This window comes from Oxyura jamaicensis, chromosome 11 (assembly GCF_011077185.1).
Source record: "Oxyura jamaicensis isolate SHBP4307 breed ruddy duck chromosome 11, BPBGC_Ojam_1.0, whole genome shotgun sequence".
NCBI classification, from domain to species: Eukaryota; Metazoa; Chordata; class Aves; order Anseriformes; family Anatidae; genus Oxyura; species Oxyura jamaicensis.
This window is the reverse complement of record NC_048903.1, coordinates 1179492-1202762: the sequence shown is the minus strand read 5'-3', so window position 1 is coordinate 1202762 and position 23271 is coordinate 1179492. Positions and strand designations below refer to the sequence as shown.

General features: G+C 63.6%; 3 protein-coding genes across 5 annotated transcripts; all 3 read left to right on the top strand.

Moving 5' to 3' along the window:
• Positions 1-444: 444 nt before the first annotated feature.
• Positions 445-5972, top strand: CALB2 (calbindin 2). Its single transcript, XM_035336687.1, has 11 exons — positions 445-604; positions 2396-2472; positions 2946-3035; positions 3203-3283; positions 3893-3949; positions 4037-4114; positions 4258-4313; positions 4796-4835; positions 4922-4975; positions 5222-5293; positions 5505-5972. The coding sequence occupies exons 1-11, from the start codon at positions 478-480 to the stop codon at positions 5619-5621; spliced, it is 849 nt and encodes a 282-aa protein (XP_035192578.1). The 5' UTR covers positions 445-477; the 3' UTR covers positions 5622-5972.
• Positions 5973-7256: 1284 nt separating this feature from the next.
• GOT2 (glutamic-oxaloacetic transaminase 2) lies at positions 7257-16623 on the top strand. 2 transcript variants are annotated; one of them, XM_035336682.1, is made up of 10 exons: positions 7257-7406; positions 11009-11165; positions 12426-12554; positions 12910-12969; positions 13057-13218; positions 13405-13509; positions 13632-13782; positions 14035-14200; positions 15161-15311; positions 15787-16623. In XM_035336682.1, the coding sequence occupies exons 1-10, from the start codon at positions 7342-7344 to the stop codon at positions 15907-15909; spliced, it is 1269 nt and encodes a 422-aa protein (XP_035192573.1). In that variant the 5' UTR covers positions 7257-7341; the 3' UTR covers positions 15910-16623. The 2 variants fall into 2 exon arrangements, with proteins under 2 accessions (XP_035192573.1, XP_035192574.1); XM_035336683.1 differs by lacking the exon at positions 7257-7406 and adding an exon at positions 10735-10787 and having other exon boundaries at positions 10994-11165.
• Positions 15738-22907, top strand: SLC38A7 (solute carrier family 38 member 7). Of its 2 annotated transcripts, none has more exons than XR_004753791.1 (11): positions 15738-15748; positions 18557-19001; positions 19184-19382; positions 19460-19604; positions 20289-20387; positions 20974-21031; positions 21418-21500; positions 21680-21827; positions 21910-22109; positions 22509-22563; positions 22651-22737. XR_004753791.1 is itself a non-coding variant. In XM_035336680.1 (11 exons), exons 2-11 carry the CDS (start codon positions 18735-18737, stop codon positions 22751-22753), a joined length of 1389 nt encoding a protein of 462 aa, XP_035192571.1. In that variant the 5' UTR covers positions 15738-15748; positions 18557-18734; the 3' UTR covers positions 22754-22907. The 2 variants fall into 2 exon arrangements, 1 of the variants encoding a protein (XP_035192571.1); XM_035336680.1 differs by having other exon boundaries at positions 21386-21500; positions 22651-22907.
• The last annotated feature ends 364 nt before the right edge of the window (positions 22908-23271 follow it).

Here is a 23271-nt window from a genome sequence, read left to right as displayed (position 1 = left end):
AGGACAGGGGTAGATGATATGTGGCAGGGCAGGTGGAACGGGACACAGACAGGTGACACGGGACAGGGGCAGGTGACACGGGACAGGGGCAGGTGATACGGGATGGGGGCAGGTGATACGGGATGGGGGCAGGTGACACAGGGCAGGGGCAAGCGGCACAGGACGGGGACAAGTGACACGGGGAGCGGTAGGTGACACAGCACAAGGACAGGTGACACAGGATGGGGACAAGTGACATAGGACAAGGGCAGGTGGCCCAGGACAACGACAGGTGACACAGGACAGGGGCAGGTGGCACAGGACGGAGACAAGTGACACAGGACAGGGCAGCCGGCACAGGACCCCCCCCCCCAGGACGGGACCCCCCCCCGTCCCCCCGCTCGCCACCGCCCCGTGCCCCGGCTCCCCCTGGCGGCCGCGCCCGGCCCGTCCCGGTATAAAAGCGGGCGGCGGCGGCGGCGGCGGCAGCGGCGGAGCATGGCCGGCAGGGAGGCGGCGGCGGCCCCGCAGGGGGGGGCGGCCCCGCAGCGCGCCCCGCACCTGCACCTGGCCGAGCTGAGCGCGTCCCAGTTCCTCGACGTGTGGCGGCACTTCGACACCGACGGTCGGTGCGGGGGGACGAGGGGAGGGGGGGTGGACGGGGGGTACCGGTCACGGGTCCCGGTCACAGCCCCGCTCGAGCCCGGGGAGCACGGGGATGGGGATGGGGATGGGCGGCTGCTGCTGCTCCGTGCCCTGCTGCTGCTGGGGAAGTGCAGGGGAATTGGGGGGGGGGAGGTATTAAAATGCGGTGAGTTGCGAGCAAAAAAAGAAAAAGCAAAATAAATTGGCAAAGGAGGGGGAAAGGCAAAAATTGGGGGGAAAAAAGAAAGAAAGAAAAAAAAAAAGGTAAAGCAAACTGGCAAAAAAAAATAAAAAGAGGGGTAAAAAAGGGAAAAAAGGGCAAAAAAGGGCAAAGCAAATTGGAGGGGGAAAAAAAAAAGTAAAACAAATTTCCCCCCGAAAAAAAGGAAAAAGGGGCAAAAAAAAATGGTAAAATAAATTGGAAAAAGAAAGGGGGGAAAGGGCAAAACAAACTGACAAAAAAAAAAAAAAACAGGCAAAAACAAACTGGCAAGAAAGGGCAAAACAAATTGGCAAAAAGGACAAAAAAGGTGAAACAAACTGGCAAAAAAAAAAAGGGTAAACCAAATTGGCAAAAAAAAGGCAAATCAAACTGGCAAAAAAAGGGAAGAAAATTGGCAAAAAAAAAAAAAAAAAAAAAGGAAAAAAAAAAAAGAGAGGGGCAAAAAAAATGGAGAGAAGAAGCAAAAATAATGCCAAAAATAAAAAATAAAGGGGTTGAGCAGCTCCGGGCGCCCCGCGGTTCATTCCGGCTGCTGCAGCTGCCCCCTCCCCAGGCTCCCAGTGCCGGACCCCGGCCCCACTGCACGGGACCGGGGGTGCCCGGGGGCCGCGCAGGGCTCGCTGCATGCCCGGGGGACCCGCGTGGCGGTGGCAGGGGACGTGGCGGGGCTCGCGGTGCGGTGGCTGGGGCACCTCCGAGCATCCCCACGGGCAGCAGCGCGCACCCGAAGCTCATGCAGGAGATGCCAGGCGATGGATTTCTGGGGTCGTTCCTCTCCCAGCTCGACCCCACGGCTGATTTCTCCCCCCTGCACCCATGGAGGAGGAGCGGTGGTGCCCCGGAGCTGTGTTCCTCAGCTCTGTCCCCAGTTTCGGGGATGTTTCCCCAGGCGCTGGGGCTGCAGGGGGCACCCAAAGGTGGGCGTCCCGTGGGGAGGGCAAAACCAGGCGGGGGGCAGCAGGAGAGGTGCGGTGAGGGGCTGGTGCCCGTCCCCAGCGAGGCTGCAGGGTGAGGAGGTCCCTGCAGGGAGGGAGACGCTGCGGCCGTGACCTTGGCCGGGTGACAGAGGCAAAATCCCTGCAGGAGGAGCCCAAAGGCCCCCACCGGGCTGTTGCCCACCCCCTGGTCCCAGTGGGACCCCCGCCGGCTGCAGGCACCGTGGTGGAGCCTCTGCCTGGGGTCCGCCGGCACCGATGGTCCATGCCCTGAGAGCCTCCAAGGCTGAAATGGGGAAGGATTGGGGGATTTGGGGGGGGGCACGCTGTGGATGCTCGCAAGGTAGAGTCTGGGCTCGCAAAGCGGGGAGGAAAGCCAGTGCGGCTGTGCCAGGTGTGGGCAGGAGGACTCCTGGGGGGGGGCTGCACCGAGGGGCCCGTCCCTCGGCCACCTCTCCGTCCCACCCCGGGGCTGCGCCGTTTCCCGAAGGCCCTGGCTGGAGGGTGCTGGGGCAGGACCGAGAGGTTTAATTAAACGTCCCCTGGGAGCATCCCTGCCCCGGAAAACACCCGAGGGGCTTAGCTCCCTTTTTTTTTTTAATTTCCTCCCCAGGAAATGGCTACATCGAAGGCAAGGAGCTGGAAAACTTCTTCCAGGAGCTGGAAAGCGCTCGGAAGGGGGCCGGGGTGGTAAGGGGCTCTCTGGGCTTCGCCCCCTCCTTCCCCACATCCCTCCTGCCCCAGCTCTTGGGCCGCTGGCTGGGAGCGCGGTGGGACCGCCGTGCTGGGTCACCGCCTGGTCCCGCGGGTGGGGACCCCCCTGGGAGGGGACAGGCACACCGCCAGGTCGGTGGCAGCACTCCTGGAACAAAAAAGCCCTGATTAAAAGCATTGGGGGGGGGGGGGCCAGGGGCCCCCCGGGGGGGGGGGGGGGGGGGGGGGGAACTGAGGCACGGGTCCGCACGGGAAGCTGAGGCTGGGGGCTCCTGGCCGATAGCGCCCCGCGTCCTGGTCGTGTCAGGGCGCTGGTGGCCGTGTCACTTGTGCCATCTGATGTCATCCCAGGTCCTCTCCCGCGGGGATGGGACGGGAGGGGAAGAACAGCTCGGGGTTTGGACAGCAAGGCAGGGAAAAATGCTCCTGACCCCTCTCGCTGCCAGCAGGACTGCCGGAAGGACAAGCTGGGCGACAAGATGAAGGAGTTCATGCACAAGTACGACAAAAACGCGGACGGCAAAATCGAGATGGCCGAGGTGAGCGACGCTGGAGGAGGAGGAGGAGGACGGGGCCGCGGGGCCAGCGGTGCAGCCGGGCAGGGAGACGCTCGGCAGCGCTGGGTCGGGGCTGCGAGCAGGGCCCCGTGAGCTGGCGGTGCCCCGCGGATGCCCACGGTCCCCACTGAGCCTCGCGCTCCCCGCAGCTGGCCCAGATCCTGCCCACGGAGGAGAATTTCCTGCTGTGTTTCCGCCAGCACGTGGGCTCCAGCGCGGAGTTCATGGAGGTGAGCGGGGCGGGCGGCGCGTGGACCTTCCCTGGCGCTGCCACCGAAATCCGCCTGGCTTCGGGGGGGGCTTGGGGCAGCCGAGCAACCCCCGCTGGTGCTCGGTGATGCAGGGAGAGATGCTCATCACGAGCAGCCCCAAGCCTCTGCTTTTCGGGGTGAGACCAGCCCCAGAAAGCAGCCTGGTGGATAGAGGAATTCCCCGAGGAATTTGGGGGGGGGGGTAAATTCGACCCCCGCTGGGGCTGGAGGGGCCGCGCAGTGCCCAGTGGGTGGCCATCAAACCCCTTGAGACCCAGTGACCCTGAGGTCCAAGCTGGAGGCAACACCTGAAAGCAGAGCGGAGAGCTCCGTTGAATTGGGGAAGGAAATGAATTACTAATTACCCGCCTGGTGAGCCGTACCAAGGACAATAGCGCCTCAACTCCGGCACAAAGCCACGGTTGGGGGAGCGTCCTGCCCCGAGGGTGACCCACCACGGCGGGACGATGGCGGCACGGGGCGGTGACCGTCCCCACGGGATGGGTGTCCCCATCCCCTCCGGGGGTGTCGCTGGGGTAAGGATCCGTGCGGGGACACCCGCCGGTGCTCACGGCGGCTCCTTCCCAGGCGTGGAGACGGTACGACACCGACCGCAGCGGCTACATCGAGGCCAACGAGCTCAAGGTGGGCTGCGAGCGGGTGGGCGCGGGGACGTCCCCGCTGTCCCTCGAGGTGACAGCCAGCGGGACGGCGCGGCCCCTGTCCCCGCAGGGCTTCTTGTCGGACCTGCTGAAGAAGGCAAACCGGCCGTACGACGAGCCCAAGCTGCAGGAGTACACGCAGACCATCGTAGGTGGCAGCCGGACGGGGGGACCCCCAGCCTGGGTCCGCCCCACGGAGGGTGGGAGGGAGCCCGGAGCCATCGCTCCCCTCCCTGGGGGGGGGGGCGCAGGGGCAGTAGCGGGTGACCGGGGGCCGCTTGTGTCCTGCAGCTGCGGATGTTCGACATGAACGGGGACGGGAAGCTGGGGCTCTCCGAGATGTCCCGGTAAGGCCGCGGGGCAGTGGGGAGGGACACCAAGCCCGAAAGAGGCCTGGCGGGAGGTGGCTCTGGCTCTCCTCCGCCCCGCGGTGTCCTCCTGAGAAGGAGAAGGGTCAGGGCGGGACCGCGAGGACCCCCCTGGCCGCCCTGACCGCGGTTTTTAAGGAAGAAAGCCCAGAATCTGCGTTCTGGAAAGGCAACGGCAGGCGCCAGGTCCCCTCCGCTCCACCTGGCTGCGCTCCCGTCCCTCCGAGCCCCCACCCTGAGCATGCCCCACGGTGGCTCGGGGACGGATCCGGCCCAAAATTGACCCTGGAAAAGAAAAGAGAGGGGAAAATAAAGTGACTTGGGCCAAACTGGGCTCCCTCCTCCCCGCAGAGATTGGGCGGGCTGGGAGCGGGGGCTCTGCGGCCACCGCGGTGGTGCCTGGTCCGCAGCGCTGTTTGGGATCCTGCCTCACAATTTTCCCCCCATCCCTTGCTTTTCAGACTTTTGCCAGTGCAAGAGAACTTCCTCCTTAAGTTTCAGGTAAAATATCTCTGTGTAATTCCTGCCCTGTGTTTGCCGTGTGCCTCTGTGCTCCCCTTCATGCCCCCGTGTCTCCCGCCGCCCAGGGGATGAAGCTCTCCTCGGAGGAATTCAACGCCATCTTCGCGTTTTATGACAAGGTAGGGAGCTGGGGGGAGAGGGGGACAAGGTGGGGACGAAGAGGGGGACAAAGTGGGGACGGGGCAGCTCAGCACAGTGCTGTCCTGACCGCACAGGGCTGGGGATGCTTTGGGGAGGATCTGGTGGAGGTGGTGGCTCTGGGGGGGGGGTCTCCTCGGGGAGAGCTCCCGATCCCTCCGGGGGTGGGAGATGCGGGGTCGCGGGATGGTCCTGGGCTCGTGTCCTGCTCACGGCCCCCTTGCCAGGACGGGAGCGGCTTCATCGACGAGCACGAGCTGGACGCGCTGCTGAAGGACCTCTACGAGAAGAACAAGAAGGTAAGCGGGGACCGGCGGGGTGGGACGGAGCCCCCGGGGACCGGCACCGCCTGGGGGACACCTCCTGCCCGGGGACACCTCGCTCCCCGCCTGTCCCCGTCCCCACGGGCCCTGCCCCGGCCGGCCGGGAGGCGGCGGCGGCTCCTCGACGGAGGGAGCGGGGGGCCGCCAGCAGCCGAGGGTGCACGCAGAGCCCCGACCCCCCCCGCAGGAGATGAGCATCCAGCAGCTCACCAACTACCGCCGCAGCATCATGAACCTCTCCGACGGCGGCAGGCTGTACCGCAAGGAGCTGGAGATCGTGCTCTGCAGCGAGCCCCCCGTCTAGGCTCCCCCCGTCCTCCCCGTGCCCCGGCTTCGTTTCCCCATCCCAATCCCTGCCTCGGGCGTAAATATGGGTTTATTTTTTTTTATTTTGGTTTGGTTTTAATCCCACCCGCCCGGCTGCTTTTTGGTTGTTCCGTTCGTTTGTTTCTGGGGGGGGGGGGGGCTTTGGGGTTTCGGTCTCTTCTTGAGTTAATTTTATTTGTTTTATTTCTCTGTTACCAAAGACGAGTTCGCAAGCAAAGCTGGGAGGGGGCCGCAGCACGGGGGGGCTCAGCAGGGGCAGCTTGGGCCGCCTCACCTGGGCAAAAACAATAGGGTTAGAGCAAAAAAAATAAATTTAAAAAAATGGGAAAAAAAAAAAAGTGAGTGCAGCATTCATTCACGGCTGGATTTTTTTATTTACTTTTTCCTAAAATGCCCTTTTTTGGTGGGAAAGGGGGTGGCAGGAAGAGGCTTCAGCCCCCCAGGCTTGTGGATGTGGAGGCAACGGGGGGGGGGGGGGGGGGGGCTCAGTGGGGAGAGAGCAGCCCAGTACAGCCCAGTGCAGCCCAGTATGGCCCAGTGCAGCCCCTTACTGTGCAGCACAACCCCATGCGGCCCAGTATAACAGAAGTAGGGCCCAGTATAAGGTAAGTATTGCCCAGTATGGCGCACTGCGGTCCTGTACCCGTATGTCCCAGTATAACATAAATACAGCCCAGTATGGCCCAGTGCAGTCCTCTATGGCCCAGTACAGGCTGTATGGTGCAGCACAGACCCACGTGGCCCAGTACAGCCCAGTATGGCCCAGTGCAGCCCAGTGTGTCCCACCGCTGCCCTCTGCAGCCCTGTATGGAGCAGCGCAGCCCTGTAGGGCCCTGCACAGCCCACTATAGCCCAGTACCGACCAGTATGGTGCAGTGCAGCCCTGTACAGCGCAGTATAGCTCAGTGCAGCCCAGTACGGCCCAGTAGAGTCCAGTGAAGCCCAGCAGGGTGCAGCGCAGCATGGCTCCGTGCAGCCCAGTATGGTGTGATACAGCTCAGTGAAGCCCAGTATAGCCCAGTGCAGCCCAGTATGGTGCAGTACAGCCCCGTACAGCCCAGCAGGGTGCAACACAACCCAGTATAGCCCAGTGCAGCCCAGCGGGGTGGAGCACAGCCCAGTATAACCCAGTACAGCCCAGCAGGGTGCAGTACAGCCCAGGGGGGTGGAGCACAGCCCAGTATAACCCAGTACAGCCCAGCACAGCCCCGTATAACCCAGCACAGCCCAGTATAACCCAGTACCGCCCAGTATAACCCAGTACAGCCCAGCACGGCCCAGTATAACCCAGTACAGCCCAGCACGGCCCCGTATAACCCAGTACAGCCCAGCACAGCCCCGTACAGCCCAGCACAGCCCCGTACAGCCCAGCACAGCCCCGTATAACCCAGCACAGCCCAGTATAACCCAGTACAGCCCAGCACGGCCCCGTATAACCCAGCACAGCCCAGTATAACCCAGCACGGCCCCGTACAGCCCAGCACGGCCCCGTACAGCCCAGCAGAGCCCCGCGCCCCCCGCCAGGCGCCGCCGCAAGGGGACCTCCCGGCCGCCAGGGGGCGCTGTGGGCGGGGCGGGGGCAACAGGGGGCGGGGCCACGAGGGGGCGGGGCCTTCCGTGGGTGGCGCTGCGCATGCGCGTTGCGGTGCCGCGGGGAGCTCTGTCTGCCGGCCGCCCTCACACCGCCCGCCGCCGCCATGGCGCTGCTGCAGAGCTGCCGCTTCCTCGCCGCCCCCCGCCGCGCCGCCGCCGTCCGCGCCAGGTGAGGCCCGGAGGCCGCCGCCGGAGCCGCTTCGGCGCCGCCGGGGCCCGGCCGCCGCTAATGTGGGGAGGGGGCGGCCTCGTGGGGGGGCTTCGCGGTGAGGAAGCGTGTCCCTCGGGGCGGCCCGTAGGCCGGGTGTGTGGGGGGGCGGGAGCGGCGTTACCATGGGGACGGCTCCCCCATTGGTTGGGCCGGCCGGGCGAGTCGGGGGGCGCGCGCCCTGATTGGCTGCTGGCGGGCCCGGCGGCCCCCGGCTGCCCTTGAGGAGGCGCGTGGAGGGCGAGGGGGGGGGCGGGGAGGGGGGCGCGCGCAAAGGGGTCGGGGGCGCGCAGTGAGGGCGGGGGGCGGGGGCTGAGCCCCGGGATACGGGGCGGGGGCGCGCAGGGGGGCGGGGGGGTGCTGGGCTCCCGGGGCTGGGGGCTGCAGCGGGGGGGCTGCCCACCACGGGATGGGTTTGCACTGGGGGTGCCCACTGTGGAGCTGGGCTGGGGGGGGGGTCCCTGTGCCCTGAGACGTGGGGCTGGGGCCGTGCAGTGGGGCAGGGAGGCTGTGGACACGATGCTGGGGTGTGCGGTGGGGCACGGGCTTCCCCTGCACCGGGGGGGGGAGGGGGGCAGGTACACCGTACGCGATGAGGTGGGGATGGGGGCTGCTGGGGACGTGCAAGAAGGATGGGGGTCCCATGCAGCCTGGTCCCAGGGATCCCACGTGCCTTGAAATGGGGCTGGGGGCTGCTGCCTGGCACGTGGTGTTCCTGGAGGAGCTGTTGTGCGCTGGGCTCCCTGCTCGGAAGGCAGCGGAGGGATGGGCACAAGGATGGAGGGATGGGCATGAGGACATGGGGCGCAGCCAGAGCCCCAGGGCAGCCCCTGGGGACACCCCGGTGGCAGCGCTCAGCAGCCAAGGGGTCTGAGCCCACCAAGGGGTCTGAGACCCACTGCGCTTCCCAGCAGAGCCTCCTGCTCCCTGCTGGCTCTGGGAAGCTGCGGGTCCCAGCACAGGGAAGCGGAGTTTCCCCGTTGCAGCGGGGGCAGAGGGCTGCCAGGCATTGATTTACCCCGTTCTGCCCTTGGACCCCTTGCTCCTGTGCCTTTCCTGCAGCGGGCCTGTGGCAACCAATCCATGGTGGCTTCGACTTCATCAGGTTTGTTAGATGGCTGCAAATTACCCCGCTGGATGTAGGTCACCTCAAGGCACCGCGGGCTGCGAGCGAGGAGCCTTTGTGCCTTGTTCCCACGCGGCCCGGGGATGGCGAGCGGCGAGCAGCAGTCCTCCCCTCCCTCATCTTCGGGAATTCCTCCACGTGCTCGGGCACGGGAGCCCTGAAGTCAGGGCGGAGGTGATGAGATCCAAAAGGGTGAAGGCAGCTCCTTGGGCACACCGAGTCCCACCAGGCCGGTGCTCAGCCACCCAGCACCACGAGGCAGCTGCTGTAAATGCCCCTCTGGGTGGGCAGCTCCCCGCGGCCGCCCGGGGCTTTCGGGGCTCGCAGGAGCGGCCCGTTGGCGTCCTCCTGTAAATATTTGCTGTAGCCGTGGCATCGCGGGCGCAGAGCCTTTGGCCTCTCGGCTCCGCTGGGGCTTGCAGAGCTGCTGCAGGGTTTTGGCAGAGGCTCTGAAACCAGAGCCTGGTGTGGCCGTGCCGTGGGGAACAAAGGAAACCTTCGGTGGAGCTGTAAGTGCTTGTCTGCGTGGAGGAAAGCTTGCTCTGTGGGCCTGGTGGGAGCCCCAGAGCACAGCCCCCTGGGTTCCAGGCACGCAGTGAGCAGGCGGTGCTCCTTGATGGGGCTCCTGCTGTGTTTCCTGCCCCTTCTGCCCCCCCATCACGCGTGGAGGAGAGCAGGGAGGCTGCAGGGTAACAGCCCCGCTCCACGCCCCGGCTCTGACTCACTCCTGCCCAGAAGTGGATGGAAAAACTTTTCCTGGCCTGCCCCGAGCAAACCTCCGGCGGAGCAACCGCAGCTCGGGCTGCCTTTCCCTCAGGTCTGGGCACCGAAACGCCTCCAGCCCTGCGGCGTGGGCAGGGAGGTCGGGCAGTTTATAACTCTGACCTTTATCTGAGCCCAGCGCTCTTTGGATTGCCTGAAACAAAATACAATGAGACGGCGCCCCGTGGTAACCCGGGGTGCGGTAGGGCCTGGGGGCTTAGGTCCTGTTCGGTCCCTGGTCCCGAGCCCCTTGGGAAGGCTTTGGCTGATCCCTCCTGGGTGCCTCGGGGTGTGTGGACATCCCATCGTGGGCTGTTTCCTCCTGTCCCCCTGCCAGCTGCGCTCCCTGGAAGCAGCAGAGGATCCTTTCTGCTGCCTTCACCCCAAAGCCCTCGGGCTGAGAACAGGAAAATCGTTCCTAAGGCGGCCCTAAGCCGATCGAGAGGCTCAGAACCAAAGTATTTCACTCCGGAGCCCTGGAGCTTAGGCAAATGCCCGCAGGATCGGCGCTAATTGCAGCGGTCGTGACCTGCTGAGGCGTGCAGGACCTGAGCGCCTCGCGCGCCGTGAGCCTCCGGGTGAGCAGCCCGGCAGGAGGACAGCCCTGGGGCCAGGTGCCCCACGGAGGGACGCGCCGCGGGGCCCGCTGCGGGCGCGCCCTGGCACGAGTGACTCATCCTGCGAGGCTGATCCCGCGCTTAGCGAGTCCTAATTACCTCTCCGCTCTGTGGGCTGGGGGAGGCCGAACCCTTGTGCCGTTTTTAAACCAGGCGAGGCGTCTCTGCCTCGTACGTGCTCGCTGCTGTTTTTCCACAGAGCTCGTTGAGACGGGCAACGGAGGGGTTTTGGTGGGAAACGCTGCGGCGTTGGGAGAGCGCGGCCACGGGGAGGTGTGGGCTCCCGTGGGACGTGAGCTAGTGCCAAGTGTGTTTGTGTAGCGACTAAACTGGGTCTAAACAGACCCAAAACAGGGCCCGAGCGGAGGGAGAGGTGACTCTTGAGTTCTGTTGGCACCAGAGCCTCCTGCGCGGCGTTCCCGTACGGCGCCGTTACCTCCCCGCGCTGAGCAGCGAGGTGAAGCCCACAGACACCTCCTGCCCCCGCCGGCCTGAGCGCGGGACGGGGGGAGGCTGAGGCCAAGGAGTTTCTTTTTATAGCCTGGCCTGTCCTTGGCGTTCCGAGGAGCTCTCCGCCGTCAGGACGCCCGGCAGCGGGCAGGCGGCTCGCGGAGCTGACGCAGGGGGGCTCGTGCTTGGCTGCTCCTTGCTCGTCGCACCAAGAAGGAGGCGTCCTGCAGGATTTCCAGGAAAACGGCGTCTGGCTGCAGCCCCGTGTTGGAGCAAGGCGGGGTTGGTAGGGCAGGGAAGGGAAATAGCTGCTAGGAAGCCAGCGCTGGGGGAGCAGCAGGTTGGCTTCATGCACGAGAGCCTCTCCAGGAGCTCGGAAGGAGCTCAGTATCCGTGCTTCACGCCGACGCCTGCCTCGTGCTGCTCTGCTTGGGCCCCCAGAAACGTCCCTGGCAGGCCTGGAGGTGACACAGGGGGGTTTGTGCCCGTTCTGCCCCCACACAGAGCCGCAGCACGGCTGCCTGTGTCCCCCTGAGCCTTGCGGTACCTCGGGAGCTGCGGGGCACCGCGCCGTCCTCCTGCCTAACCCCGAGCTCCTTCCCCTCCAGCTCATGGTGGTCCCACGTGGAGATGGGTCCCCCCGACCCTATCCTGGGGGTGACAGAAGCTTTCAAGCGCGACACCAACTCCAAGAAGATGAACCTGGGCGTGGGGGCGTACCGGGACGACAACGGGAAGCCGTACGTGCTGAGCTGCGTTCGCAAGGTGAGCCGGGTGCTGCGGGGCAGCAGGCGCCGTGCGGGTACCTCTGCGGGCAGCGCCAGCGCTTCTGAGGCACGGGGTTGGTGTGAGGTAGGGGATAAAACGGGGAATGTGCCTCCCGGCCCCTTCCAGGCTGATCTCACGTACTGCTGGCTTCCAGGAGCCCCCAGCCCAGCCATCTTCTCAACCTCAAGGTGTTCCTTCAACAAACCCATGTTCCCTGGGCCGAGGAAAGAGCTGACGTTGTCCCCTCCCTGGATTAGCCTCAGACATACTGCTGAGCCTTCGTTACCAGCTCCTCCATAAGCCAGTCTGAAACTCCAGCCCGGGAGCTGGATGTGGACGCTGCCCTTGAGGGGATTATGGAGCCTTCGGGGGCTCTGGGTGTAGAAATAGGCCGCTAAACAGCCGCCAGCTGACGCACGTTGCCTGGCCCGTCTCCTCGGTGTCGGGAGGATGCGCTGTCCCTGCTCCCCACTGGTGTGGGGTTTAAAGCCATCCCTTGCCCTCGCTCTCCTGTGTCCGCCCACACCGCAGCTGGGCCGTAACCAGGAGCCCGGGTGGTGTCAGGAGGAGCTTCTGGTGCTGTGTGAACGCCGCCAACGCCCGTCCCCCTGCTCTGGGAGCATGGACAGGGTTCCCAGAGCACTCCAGTTGTCTGTGTGGCTGTATTTTTCTCTGGTGCCGTGTTAAATAAAGACTCGGGCTGGTTCTAGTGCCAGCTCTGCCTGAAAGAAGCAGAGATCTGCAAGGCTGGAGGCAGCCGCCTCCAAAGGCTGGCCGAGCTGTCAGTCAGGCTGCTTGCAGACTTGGCTGGGTTTCCTGGATAGTTTTTACATCTTTATCTAGTTCAATAACCTTCCCAGCATGACGAGGCACCCCAAAGGGCTTGCTACCCTACCTGGTTTGGGGTGTCTCTGTGTAGAGGCAGCCTCTGCTCCTCCGTAACAGCCGAGTCTCCGCATCCTGCGGGACAGTTCCAGTGTGGGCAAAGAAATGTGTGTCCCTGTGCAGCGCTAGCTGGTACTGGGCTGGAGGTGGTGCTCTCCCCTGGCTCCCGGTTACCTGGCTCTGCCAGGCCAATGGTGACACCCGCTGAGGGATCTGGTGGCCGCCGGGGGACCTCGTCCCATGGTAAAAGCAGGGTGTCACCAGAAATGCACTGCTCCTCTGGCTCCGACGGGCCCCGGTCTCTGAGGGGAAGCTCATGTCAGCCTCTCCGTGGTGATGCTTCCCGTGCTGACTGTGCGTCCTCCTTTCCAGGCAGAGGCCATGATAGCTTCTAAGAAGATGGACAAGGAGTACTTGCCCATCGGGGGGCTGGCGGATTTCACCCGGGCGTCGGCAGAGCTGGCGCTGGGTGAAAACAGCGAGGCTTTCAAGAGCGGCCGGGTAAGGAGCGGGCTGGGGAGCAGGGGGTGGGCAGCACGGTGGCTTGTGGGCGGCACGTGGGCACCAAGCAGGACCAGCGTGGCTGCTGGTGCCTCTGAGCTGCTGGCTGGCTAGCCCCTGGGCTAACTGCTTCCTCAGGAGCTGTGGTAAAGCAGCCCTTCCCGAGGAGGGGGCCCTAAAAAGGTCTTGACTCCCTGCCCTACAGGGAGCAGATCTGTTCAGTCCCCTCCAGCCCCGTGTCCCTGTTTGGGTCAGCTGTCACCGTGGTGTGCACGTGCCAGTGTTGTGGTGGCTGGGCTGCTGCTGTACCCTACTGCATCTGCTCAGACTCCTGTACCCGTTCCTTCCCTTGCAGTATGTCACCGTGCAGGGTATTTCCGGGACTGGATCTCTGCGAATTGGAGCCAACTTTTTGGTGAGTCCCTGGGGAAGGCAGAGACGTCTCTTGGCAGGAGCTGAGTCTGTCCAGTCTGTTTGAACACTCTGTCTTTCTCTTGGTCAGCAACGGTTCTTCAAGTCCAGCCGTGACGTGTACCTGCCCAAACCCTCCTGGGGCAATCACACGCCCATCTTCCGCGACGCGGGCTTGCAGCTTCAGGCTTACCGCTACTACGACCCCAAAACGTGCAGCCTGGACTTCGCTGGAGCCATGGACGACATCTCTGTGAGTTGCCTTTCACACCTGGAAGCAGGGAGGCGGTGTGGGGAAAGGGTGATCTTGTGTTAGCCTAACTGTGCTGAATGGAGGCTGGGAGCCCTGCAGGGCCCGTCCGGGGGAAGCCTCATCTCACCGCCCAAGGAGAGCGCCCAGATGTGGCCAATCACTCATTCTCTGTTCCATCTTCCTTAGAAAATCCCAGAGAAGAGCATCATCCTCTTGCACGCCTGTGCTCACAACCCCACCGGAGTGGATCCCCGGCAGGAGCAGTGGAAGGAGCTGGCAGCCGTGGTGAAGGTGAGCAGTGAGGTGTCCCAGGGATGCTGCAGGGAAACCACATCTGGTTTCCCCTTTCACGTGCCTGGTGTCTCCTCGCAAGCACCAGCTGGACTATCAGTGACACTCTCCTTCTCTGGCAGAAACGGAACCTCCTGGTGTACTTCGACATGGCCTACCAGGGCTTTGCCAGCGGGGACATCAACCGGGACGCCTGGGCTGTGCGGCATTTCATCGAGCAGGGCATCAACATCGTGCTGTCGCAGTCCTACGCCAAGAACATGGGGCTGTACGGTGAGTTGGGCGGTGGTGTGGGGGCTCTTCCAGGCTGGATTAGCAGCCGGTGTCTTCCTAGAGGTGCCCGGCATTCTGCCGGTGCCAGCCGCTGCCTGCGCGTGCCCATCCTGTGGTACTGAACAGGAGGGAGCTGCTGGGGACCCCATCAGAGAGCAGGGCTCCGCTAAACCCGCGTGGTGTTCGGAGCAGTCCTGCCCCAGCCCCGGATATCCCCGGGCAGAGGCTGGGACCTGACCGCCCCCGTTTCAGGAGAGCGTGCGGGTGCCTTCACGGTGATCTGCAGCGACGTGGAGGAAGCCAAGAGGGTCGAGTCGCAGCTGAAGATCCTCATCCGTCCCATGTACTCCAACCCGCCCCTGAACGGAGCCCGCATCGCCTCCATCATCCTGAACACCCCTGAGCTGCGGAAGGAGTGGTAAGAGGGAACTCCCAATGCCCGCGGCGGCAAGGCGTGACGCCGTGCTTGCTGCCTGCCGTGCCACAGGCAGCTGGCTGATAGCTGCGGGGTACAGCCAGCACCACCTGCTGCTGCTGCCCTCTGGGGAAATCCCTCCTCAGATCCAACTGGCATCGGCTAGTATGAGTCCAGCCTGGCACGGACAGGCTTGGACGGGCTTCCCTTGCATCGCCGAGGCAGAAAACAGCCTAGAGGAGGGGATAGAGCTTCCCTAGGACCGAAGTCTGCAGGAGCTGCCTGTCTCAGCAGCACAAAAGACTGACTAAAGCATTGTAGCCACTTAGCGAGCCTCACGTGGGGGAAGTGGAAGCCTAAGTCCCCTGGGAATAAAGACTCAGGAATGTAACCCTCGTGCCCTAAGGCTGCTTCCTGGCGTCAGCCTACGCTGCTCCCCCAGGGTGCTGGGTCCCTGGCGGCAGCTGGCCGTGCGGGACAAAGGCCAGCTCTGTGTCGGGGCCTCGCTGGGGCTGCGCTGCTTTGGCCGGCTGTGTCCGATCCAGGACCTGGCAGAGATGTCTCCTTGCTGCACGGCCTTGGAGCTGGGGCTGTCCGCACTGCGGGAGACCCCTGCACGCCCCAGGTGTTATTTGATGTGGATTTGGGCAGCGTTGCCTTGAGGCCTCCAGTTCTGCCGTGGCTTTCAGCAGTGAGAGATGCTGAGACTCTCTTGTAGTGTCCAACAGCTATGGAATAAATAAATAGTACCTTTTTTTTATCACCTTTGGATGCTGGGAAAAAAGCGACTGCCCAGCTGGAGCAACAGGTTTGTGCTCTCTGGGGTTGGCTTTGCTTTGGGTTACACACACCATGTTTTGGGGGTACAAGGTGGAGAGGGTTGCTTCCCAGGTAGCTGGGGACAGGGAGCAGCGTTGGAGCATCACGGCTCTGCTCTGAGCAGGTCTTGGGTTGAATTCTCAGGCTGGTGGAGGTGAAGGGCATGGCTGACCGGATCATCGGCATGAGGACTCAGCTGGTGGCCAACCTCAAGAAAGAGGGATCCTCCCACAACTGGCAGCACATCACCGACCAGATCGGCATGTTTTGCTTCACGGGGCTGAAGCCTGAGCAGGTAAACAGAGTTTCCCTGGTATCAAGGTGTTCTTTGTAGTACTTGTCAGAAAGAGGGGGCTGTGGGTGCCAAAATGAGCCTACAGGGACGGGTCTTTCTCAATAAGAACATCTTCCAAGCCTGCAGAACTGGAGCACCATGGGGACTTGTGCCTTGCTCTGCTCCCGGCTGTGCTTGTGGAGATGGAAAGCAATTGTAACCTGCTTGCCTGCCATAGGAAGCAGTCCGTTAGTGCCACTCTGAGGTGACCTTGGAGGTCAGCTCCAGCGAGGTGACTCCTGGCTGAACATCTGCAGTGTTTGCGTATTGCCCAAGAGCCGAGCAGCAGCTCTTGCTCTCCCAGAGCTCTGCAGGGGGCTGGGTGATGTCTGCTGGCACCCAGCTTGCTGTCGATTCTGGCAAGCTGGGAAAATTTGCAATCTGCTAACAGAGTAGAGGTCGGGCTGAATTTTTGAACTCTGCTCTTTCGTCCCAGGTGGAGCGGCTGATCAAGGAGTTCTCCATCTATATGACAAAGGACGGCCGAATCTCCATGGCGGGCGTTACGTCGGGCAACGTAGGTTACCTGGCTCACGCCATCCATCAGGTCACCAAGTAAAGACAGAGCGTGCTCTGGAGCTGTTGGCCTTCCCCGCTGGTGGAAGAAGGGGAAGGAAAGGAAGCAAGCAGAAAACTTCCAACCACAGCACTTAACGCCGCTGCTGAATGTATCTTGTAGATGAGTTGTTGTAGAAGCCTAGTCAAAATCGCACCACGTTGTGGAGCAGGGACATCATTGCTGGCTCCCACTTGTCACAGCCATTCTCCCCTGCTGCTCGTCCTTTGTCCATCAGCCCCAGCACCCATCTGCACTGGAGGAAGCAAATGGTTAGCGCTCTGCCATCCTACCTGCGTAGGCACCAAAGGCATCCCCACGCTCGTTTCTCCGTGAGAAGGCTTTGTGAGGCTGCTCGCCCAGGCAGCAGCGGTCAGGGAGCGGGGTGGGCTGAGGGGGGCTGCTGGGGTGCACTTCTGTGTCCTCCTGAACCCATCCTGCTGCAGGCTCCCTCCTCTTCCACCTCCTGCTGCTGGGCTCAGGGCCAGGTAGCGCTGAAGCTGCCCTCCAACAACCGCTGTAAAGGCTCTGAGGACTTGTAACTACTAAAACGTGCTCCATTGTGGGCTTTGCTCTTTCCACCTGGGAATCTGTCAAGTGTAATTCACGGTGGCGTTGGTGCATGTGGCAGACCCCTGCCACTGCTCTGAACCTCCCTTCCCGTGCTATAAGGTGAAAATTCCTCGCCCTTCAATAAGAACCTCCTCTGAAAACTGCTCTCAGTGCATCTCTGCCTCTCCCCTGCCCTGTACCCCAAGCACCTCGGCCCTGCCTCCAAGTCTGTGTCCCACAGCCACGAACCGCAGCGTGGGCCCGGCGGCATCCACCCTCGTGGGGGTGTCTGGGGGTGGCCGTCTCGTCTGCTCTGCCCAGGCAGTTGTCTGGTGATGCCACAGATCAGGATGGAAAGATCCCAAGCACGGTCAGAGCTGGTAACTCAGAATCCATCCTCTCCTGGTAAAGACCGGCAAGGACAGAATGCCCCATGCCTCGCTTGACTCTGAGGTTTTTTTTAATCCTAATAAACTGATGCAGGGCCGGGTCAAGCTTGGGCCTTCCTCCCATCATGGCAAGGATGTGTTCTGTCCCTTCTGCACACCAGATGTTCCCTTCCAGGGATGTCCTACAGGGCTGGTGAAACCCCAGTCTCCTGAATAGAGGGCAGTTCCCACGTGTATGTCCCAAATGCACCAGGTCTGTGGCACTCCCATGCAGCTGATCCAGCAGCTACGTGGTTGATTCTTTGATGAGTTCCCCAAGGGCCCAGCCCCTGGCTGTGGCCCTGGCCTTGTAGCTGACACCTCCCCCATCTCAATGGGGCACTTGGCTGAGAACATCGGATCATTAAGGTTGGAAAAGCCCTCCAAGATCACCACCTCCCTACCACCACCATCACCCACTGAACCCTGTCCCCAAGCACCACGTTCAACCTCTCCTTGAACACCCCCGGGGACGGTGACTCCACCACCTCCCTGGGCAACCCGTCCCAGCGCCTGACTGCTCTTTCTGAGCAGAAATGTCTCCTCATTGCCAACCCGAACCTCCCCTGGCACAACGTGAGGCCATTCCCTCCGGTCCTGTCCCTGGTTACCTGTGAGCAGAGGCCGACCCCAGCTCCCCACAGCTTTCAGGCAGCTGTGGAATCACAGAATGGGTTGGGCTGGGAGGGACCTTGAAGCCCATCTTGTTTCAACCCCCTGCCGTGGCAGGGACGCCACCACCGCATCAGCTTGCCCAGGGCCTCATCCAACCTCGTGTTCAACCCCTCCAGGGACGGGGCATCCGCAGCTCCCCCGGGCAGCCTTTGCCAGCACCTCACCACCCTCTTGAGTGAAGAATTTCCCCCTACCATCTGGTCTAAATCTCCCCTCTTTTAGTTTAAGCCCGTTCCCCCTCGTCCTGTCATTAAAGAGCCCCCCACCCTTTCTCCAAGCCCCCTGAGGTGCCGCACCGAGGTCTCCCGGAGCCTCCCCTTCCCCCTGCCGGCCACCCCCGGCCCCGGTGCCCCAGCAGCTCCTCGCCCTCCCTCGGCGCTGCCTCGGAGGCGGCTCCGTGCGGCCGGCCTCCAAGCCCCGGCATGCCGCGCGCCGCCCAGCCGGGCCCGGGGCTTTGCTGAGCGGGCGGCCGGGGGCTGCGGGGCTGCGGCGGGGCCGGCACCGGGGCCGGGCGAACCGGGCCGGGCCGGGCTCTGACACCGGGGCTCTGACACCATCCGGCAGCGGCCTCGCCCCCCGGTTCGGCCGACCAGAGGTGAGTTCTCCGCCCGCGCCCTCCGCCCCGGGGCACCCCTGCTGAAATTAGGGTGCCCGGGTGCTGGGGCCCCATGCTGGGACCTGGGAGCTCGTTGTCTCTCTGCCCCACGCGGTTGGCAGCCCAGGCTGCCCCTCGCTAACGCGGGCCGTAGGCCACGGGGGTTTGGGGTGGCGCCGGGTCCGGCTGGCCACGTTTTGGACCCGTGTGCCACCGGAGGATGCGGATCCCCTCCCCTGCTGCCTGTCCCGTGTCCCTGGTGGCTGCAGGCTTTTGAAGCCCATCAGGAGGGCTGGTACGGGGGTGCCCACCCTCCTGCCTGCTCCTCCACGCCAGCGAGGTGTGACTCAGTTTCCCAACAATCCTTAGCGGACTCCTGTCCCTCCCTGGCCCCTTCCAGGAGCGGTGAAGCGCCCGGATCCTGCGCTGCCGTGGTCCCAGCCTGGCCGTTTGCCGTCCCCGTGCCCGATGGATCCAGCACTGGCTGGGGACGCTCCTCACGCTGATCAGCTGAGCCCGGTGGGAGAACACTAGTGGGACGTGAGTGCAGCACTGCAAGGGACAGATCCTGCCAGAAGATGGCTCAGGCCACCGGGAGCATCAACAGTGACTACAGGGACTGGGAGTGGAGCGCCGATGCTGGGGAACGGGCCAGGCTCCTGCAGAGCCCCAGCGTGGAGACGGTACCGAAGAGCGGGGAGAGCCAAGGCAGCGGCCTGGGGGCCACATCCGCGCTGGGCGCCGTGTTCATCGTGGTGAACGCCGCCCTCGGGGCCGGCCTGCTCAACTTCCCCGCCGCGTTCAACATGGCCGGCGGCGTGGCCGCGGGCATCGCGCTGCAGATGGTGAGGGATGGGAAGGGACAGCCCCTTGTCCAGCCCGGAGGGGCCGGGTGGGACACGGAGCGCCCCGTGAGGTGCAGGGTAGGACCTCTGAGGGACAGCGGAGGTGTTGGGTGTGTTTGGGTTGGCTCTGGAGACCTCGGTGCTGCCTCACTGTGTGCTCTCGCTTCCTCTTCCCACCCCAGTGCATGCTGATCTTCATCATCGGGGGCCTGGTCATCCTGGCATACTGCTCGCAGGCCAGCAACGAGCGGACGTACCAGGAGGTCGTGTGGGCGGTGTGCGGGAAGGTGCCGGGCGTGCTGTGCGAGGTGGCCATCGCTGTCTACACCTTCGGCACCTGCATTGCTTTCCTCATCATTATCGGAGACCAGGAGGACAAGAGTAAGTGCCCCAAGGAGCAACCAGCCGCGTCCCTGCCTCTGGAAGGGGCAAGCGGCACAGCCCGTCTGTCCCCACAGTCATCGCTGCGCTGGTGACAGAGCCTGAGGAAGCGGGGAGCAGCCGCTGGTACACCGACCGCAAGTTCACCATCAGCATCACGGCCTTCCTCCTCATCCTGCCCCTCTCCATCCCCAAGGAGATCGGCTTCCAGAAGTACGCCAGGTGGGTGAGGGGAGCCCTGCAGGGCTGGGCTGACCGCCTGGGGCAGCTGGCGCCCACCTGAGCGGGGTCCCAGGGGACACGGAGTGGAGACGGCGTGGCTACAGCACTCATCTGCCCGCTAACCCCGGGGTGTTGGACTTCTCCTACTTGCCTCGGTTTCCCCAGCCACAGCAGAATTCTCCAGGGCCTGTGTCCCTCCGTTGTGCTCTCCGGAGGAGCCTTGGGAGAGCTTCCAGTTGCTTTGTTCCCTGCCTTCGGAGCCGGCCACCCGGAGGGAGAGCCCGTAAGGGTCTCCAGGGCCTTGGGCTGGGTGGTCTGCAGGTTAGCACGGCTCCACCAAGCATCTCGGTGCAACTTCCCTGCTGGAGCCGGACACGAAAACACCGTGGTCCCTTCCTTAACGTTCATCTCTCTCCCAAAGCCCGGGCTCGGCCCGCTCCGTTGGCTGCACAGCGCAGTCCCTCGTCGCAGCGGGGTTGCGTTGGTGTTGTGTGGGGGCAGTGGGCGATGGTTCCTGGCGTCTTCCTGTGGGAAGAGGAGAGCAGGGCGCATCCCGATGGGAAGGGTTGGGTGGTCCAGGCTGTGCAGGGGGAAGGATGGGGCTGGAGGTGCTGGGAGGAGGCCCACAGATGCCCTCAGAGCTGGGAGGCGGCACGCTGACGGGCTTGCTGTCCCCTCTTGCAGCTCTCTGAGCGTGATCGGCACGTGGTACGTCACTGCCGTCATCATCATCAAGTACATCTGGCCCGACAAGGAGCTTGTGCCTGTGGAGATCCCCACCAGGTGCGTGCAGGAGACGCGGTGCTGGCGGTGACCCTGAGAGCGCCGCGGAGCCAGGCAGGGGCTTGTGAGCGAGGGGTGCAAAGGCTGGGGCCAGATCCGTCCCAGGTCCCAGAGGAACCGCATGTTGCTGCCAGAAGCTCCCAGGTGGCTGCGTCTCTGCATGTTTTGTGGGAGCAGGTGGTGGAGGAGCAGAGAAAAGCCTGTTGGAGGCGTCCTGTCCTGGTCTTGGAGGCTGTTGGGGAGGAGATGGACTCCCCGACAGCTGGGACCGAGGAGACCACAGGGGACAGAAGGACAGGGACGGAGAGAAGTCGAGCTGTCCAGCTAGCCCACCTGGGGACAAGGGGGGACACTAACAGGACATGGCCAACACGGGGTGTGACAGGCTGTGAAGGGTGGCTGCCAGCCCCGGGTCCCACGGGGGCTCAGCCTCCCGCTGAGGACCCCAGAGATGTGGTCCCAGTCCCCAGGGGATCTCTGGAGGCAGCGATGGGAGGAAGGAGCTGTGAGGAGGCAGACCAGCAGAGTCACGAACCCGTTCCCGAGTGCTCCCTGCTCTGACCGGTGCCTCTTTCTCTCCCCCCAGCCCCTCCACCTGGATGGCCGTGTTCAACGCCATGCCCACCATCTGCTTCGGGTTCCAGGTAAGGCCGGGGGCCGGGCGCTCCCCTTCCTGCCTGGCAGGGGGACTGGCCTGCTCCGGGGACACTTCCCTGGGCGTTCAGCCACAACCTGCCCTGTGTCCGTGGAATGATCCAGCCTGGCAGGAGGAGAGCGGTCTTTTGTTGGGCAAAGAGCTGGTTTGTGAGCGGGGTGGGGGAGACACGGACCCATTTCATCCTGATGCCCCCGCTGCCTTCTCCAGCAACAACCCTGGGGGATCACAGTACTGGTAGAGCTTTGCCACGGCTGCCTGTGGTGCACGGGGTCCTGCGCGGCTCCCGGTGCTCCGGCTCAGCCCATTGCGTGTCCCCGCGCTCTCTTCGTGTCTCCGGCAGTGCCACGTGAGCAGCGTGCCCGTCTTCAACAGCATGAAGCAGCCGGAGGTGAAGACCTGGGGGGCGGTGGTGACAGCGGCCATGGTGATCGCTCTCTTTGTCTATACGGGCACTGGTGAGTGAGGGGACCCCGGGGTGGCTTCTGTGGCTGTGGCGTGGTTCTGGGGGACAGAGATCCTCTGGGTAGCAGAGGTACAGGGGGGGAATTACCTAACCACGGTGTCCCATGTCACATCCCTACAAGGACGGGAGGCTCTTTCCCTGTCCCCTGCTGACTGTGCCCTTCTCCGGCAGGCGTCTGCGGCTTCCTGACGTTCGGGGCCAGCGTGGACCAGGACGTGTTGCTCTCCTACCCTTCCAACGACATCCCCGTCGCCCTCGCCCGGGCCTTCATCATCCTGTGCGTGCTGACGTCCTACCCCATCCTGCACTTCTGCGGCCGGTGAGCGGAGGGCGACGGCGGGGGCTGGTGTGGGCAGGAGGGGCACTGCTGGAAGCCTCCTTCCCCGGGTCCGTGCCCGCAGGGCCGTTCTGGAGGGCCTCTGGCTGCGCTACACCGGGGTGACGGTAGAGGAGGACGTGGTTCGGGAGCGGAGGAGGCGCCTGCTTCAGACCATCAGTTGGTTCCTGCTGACTCTTCTCCTGGCTCTCTTCATCCCTGACATCGGCAAAGTCATCTCCGTCATCGGGGGCTTGGCCGCCTGCTTCATCTTCGTCTTCCCAGGTACCGCGCTGTCGTCCTGGGGTGCTCCGTGGAGAGTGGGGGTCTTTGGCCTCGTATCTCAGAGAGGGAGGGGACGGGATGGGGACACAGGAGCAAGGAGAAGCACTGGTTTGACTGGTCTCCGTGCTCCTTAACTGGGAGAGTAAGAGAGGCAGGGGGCTAGGTGAGGACTGGGGGGGGGGGGGAATTCATATCCCAGCCAGCCACATGCTCTGCCCCTTCCAGGCTGGGGGATGGCCCCGGCTGACCCGTGGCACATCTCCTACGGGTTGGAAGATGCCGAGGAGAAATAGGAGGACTTGTCCCTCGTGCCCTCAACAGGGCAGCCCTTACTTCAGAGGGAGCTTCACAGGGAGTCCAGTCCCCACCTGGGTCTAACTTCCCCCCTCTCCCTTTCAGGGCTCTGCCTGATTCAAGCCAAACTCTCCGAGATCCAAGAAACGAGGGCCATCAGGTAACGTGCTTCCCTCTCCCTGCTTCCCCTGCAGATTTAGCAGTGAAGGTCCCATCTAAAACGCGCTCTGTCCTTGTGCGTCCACAGCTGGTGGGCCCAGGTCAGTTACGGGGTGTTCATGGTCACCCTCGGAGCCTTCATCTTCGGACAGACCACTGCCAATGCCATCTTTGTGGATCTCACAGCCTGACGCCTTCTCCGGGCTGGCCTGGGCTGCTGCCACGGGGAAGCAGATTTCCTGCTCCAGGACCAGGGGGGAGTGGGGAGAAAACATTTTGGTATACTGGGAGCATCCAGGAGGAACGTTGAAATCCGGGGCTTTGCTGACAGAGCCCTGCAGGGACTCGTATCTCGCTGTCTTAACGCACCAGGCAGTCAGGCGCGCCTCCTCAGCCCTGACTCTCTGGTGAAGCCGGAGCATCACTACCGAGACCTCGGACTCAGCGGAGAGGAGCGCGCCGTGACGGTGGAGATCCCCGCTCGCTCCGTGCTGACGTCCAGGTCAAATCCTTTCTGCCCCTCCGGGGCAGACATCACTAAGGGATCGCGTTTGTGGTTTGCACAGGAAAGCACGCTCTGTGTCAGGGGAACTCCTCTCCAGCGCTTTGACAGCCTGACGTCCTCGTTCTCACTACAGCGCTGGAGGGAGACAGCTAGGGAGACAAAGGGAACCAGTAATGGTGCTGTAACGTGTCACGGTGCGCCGTG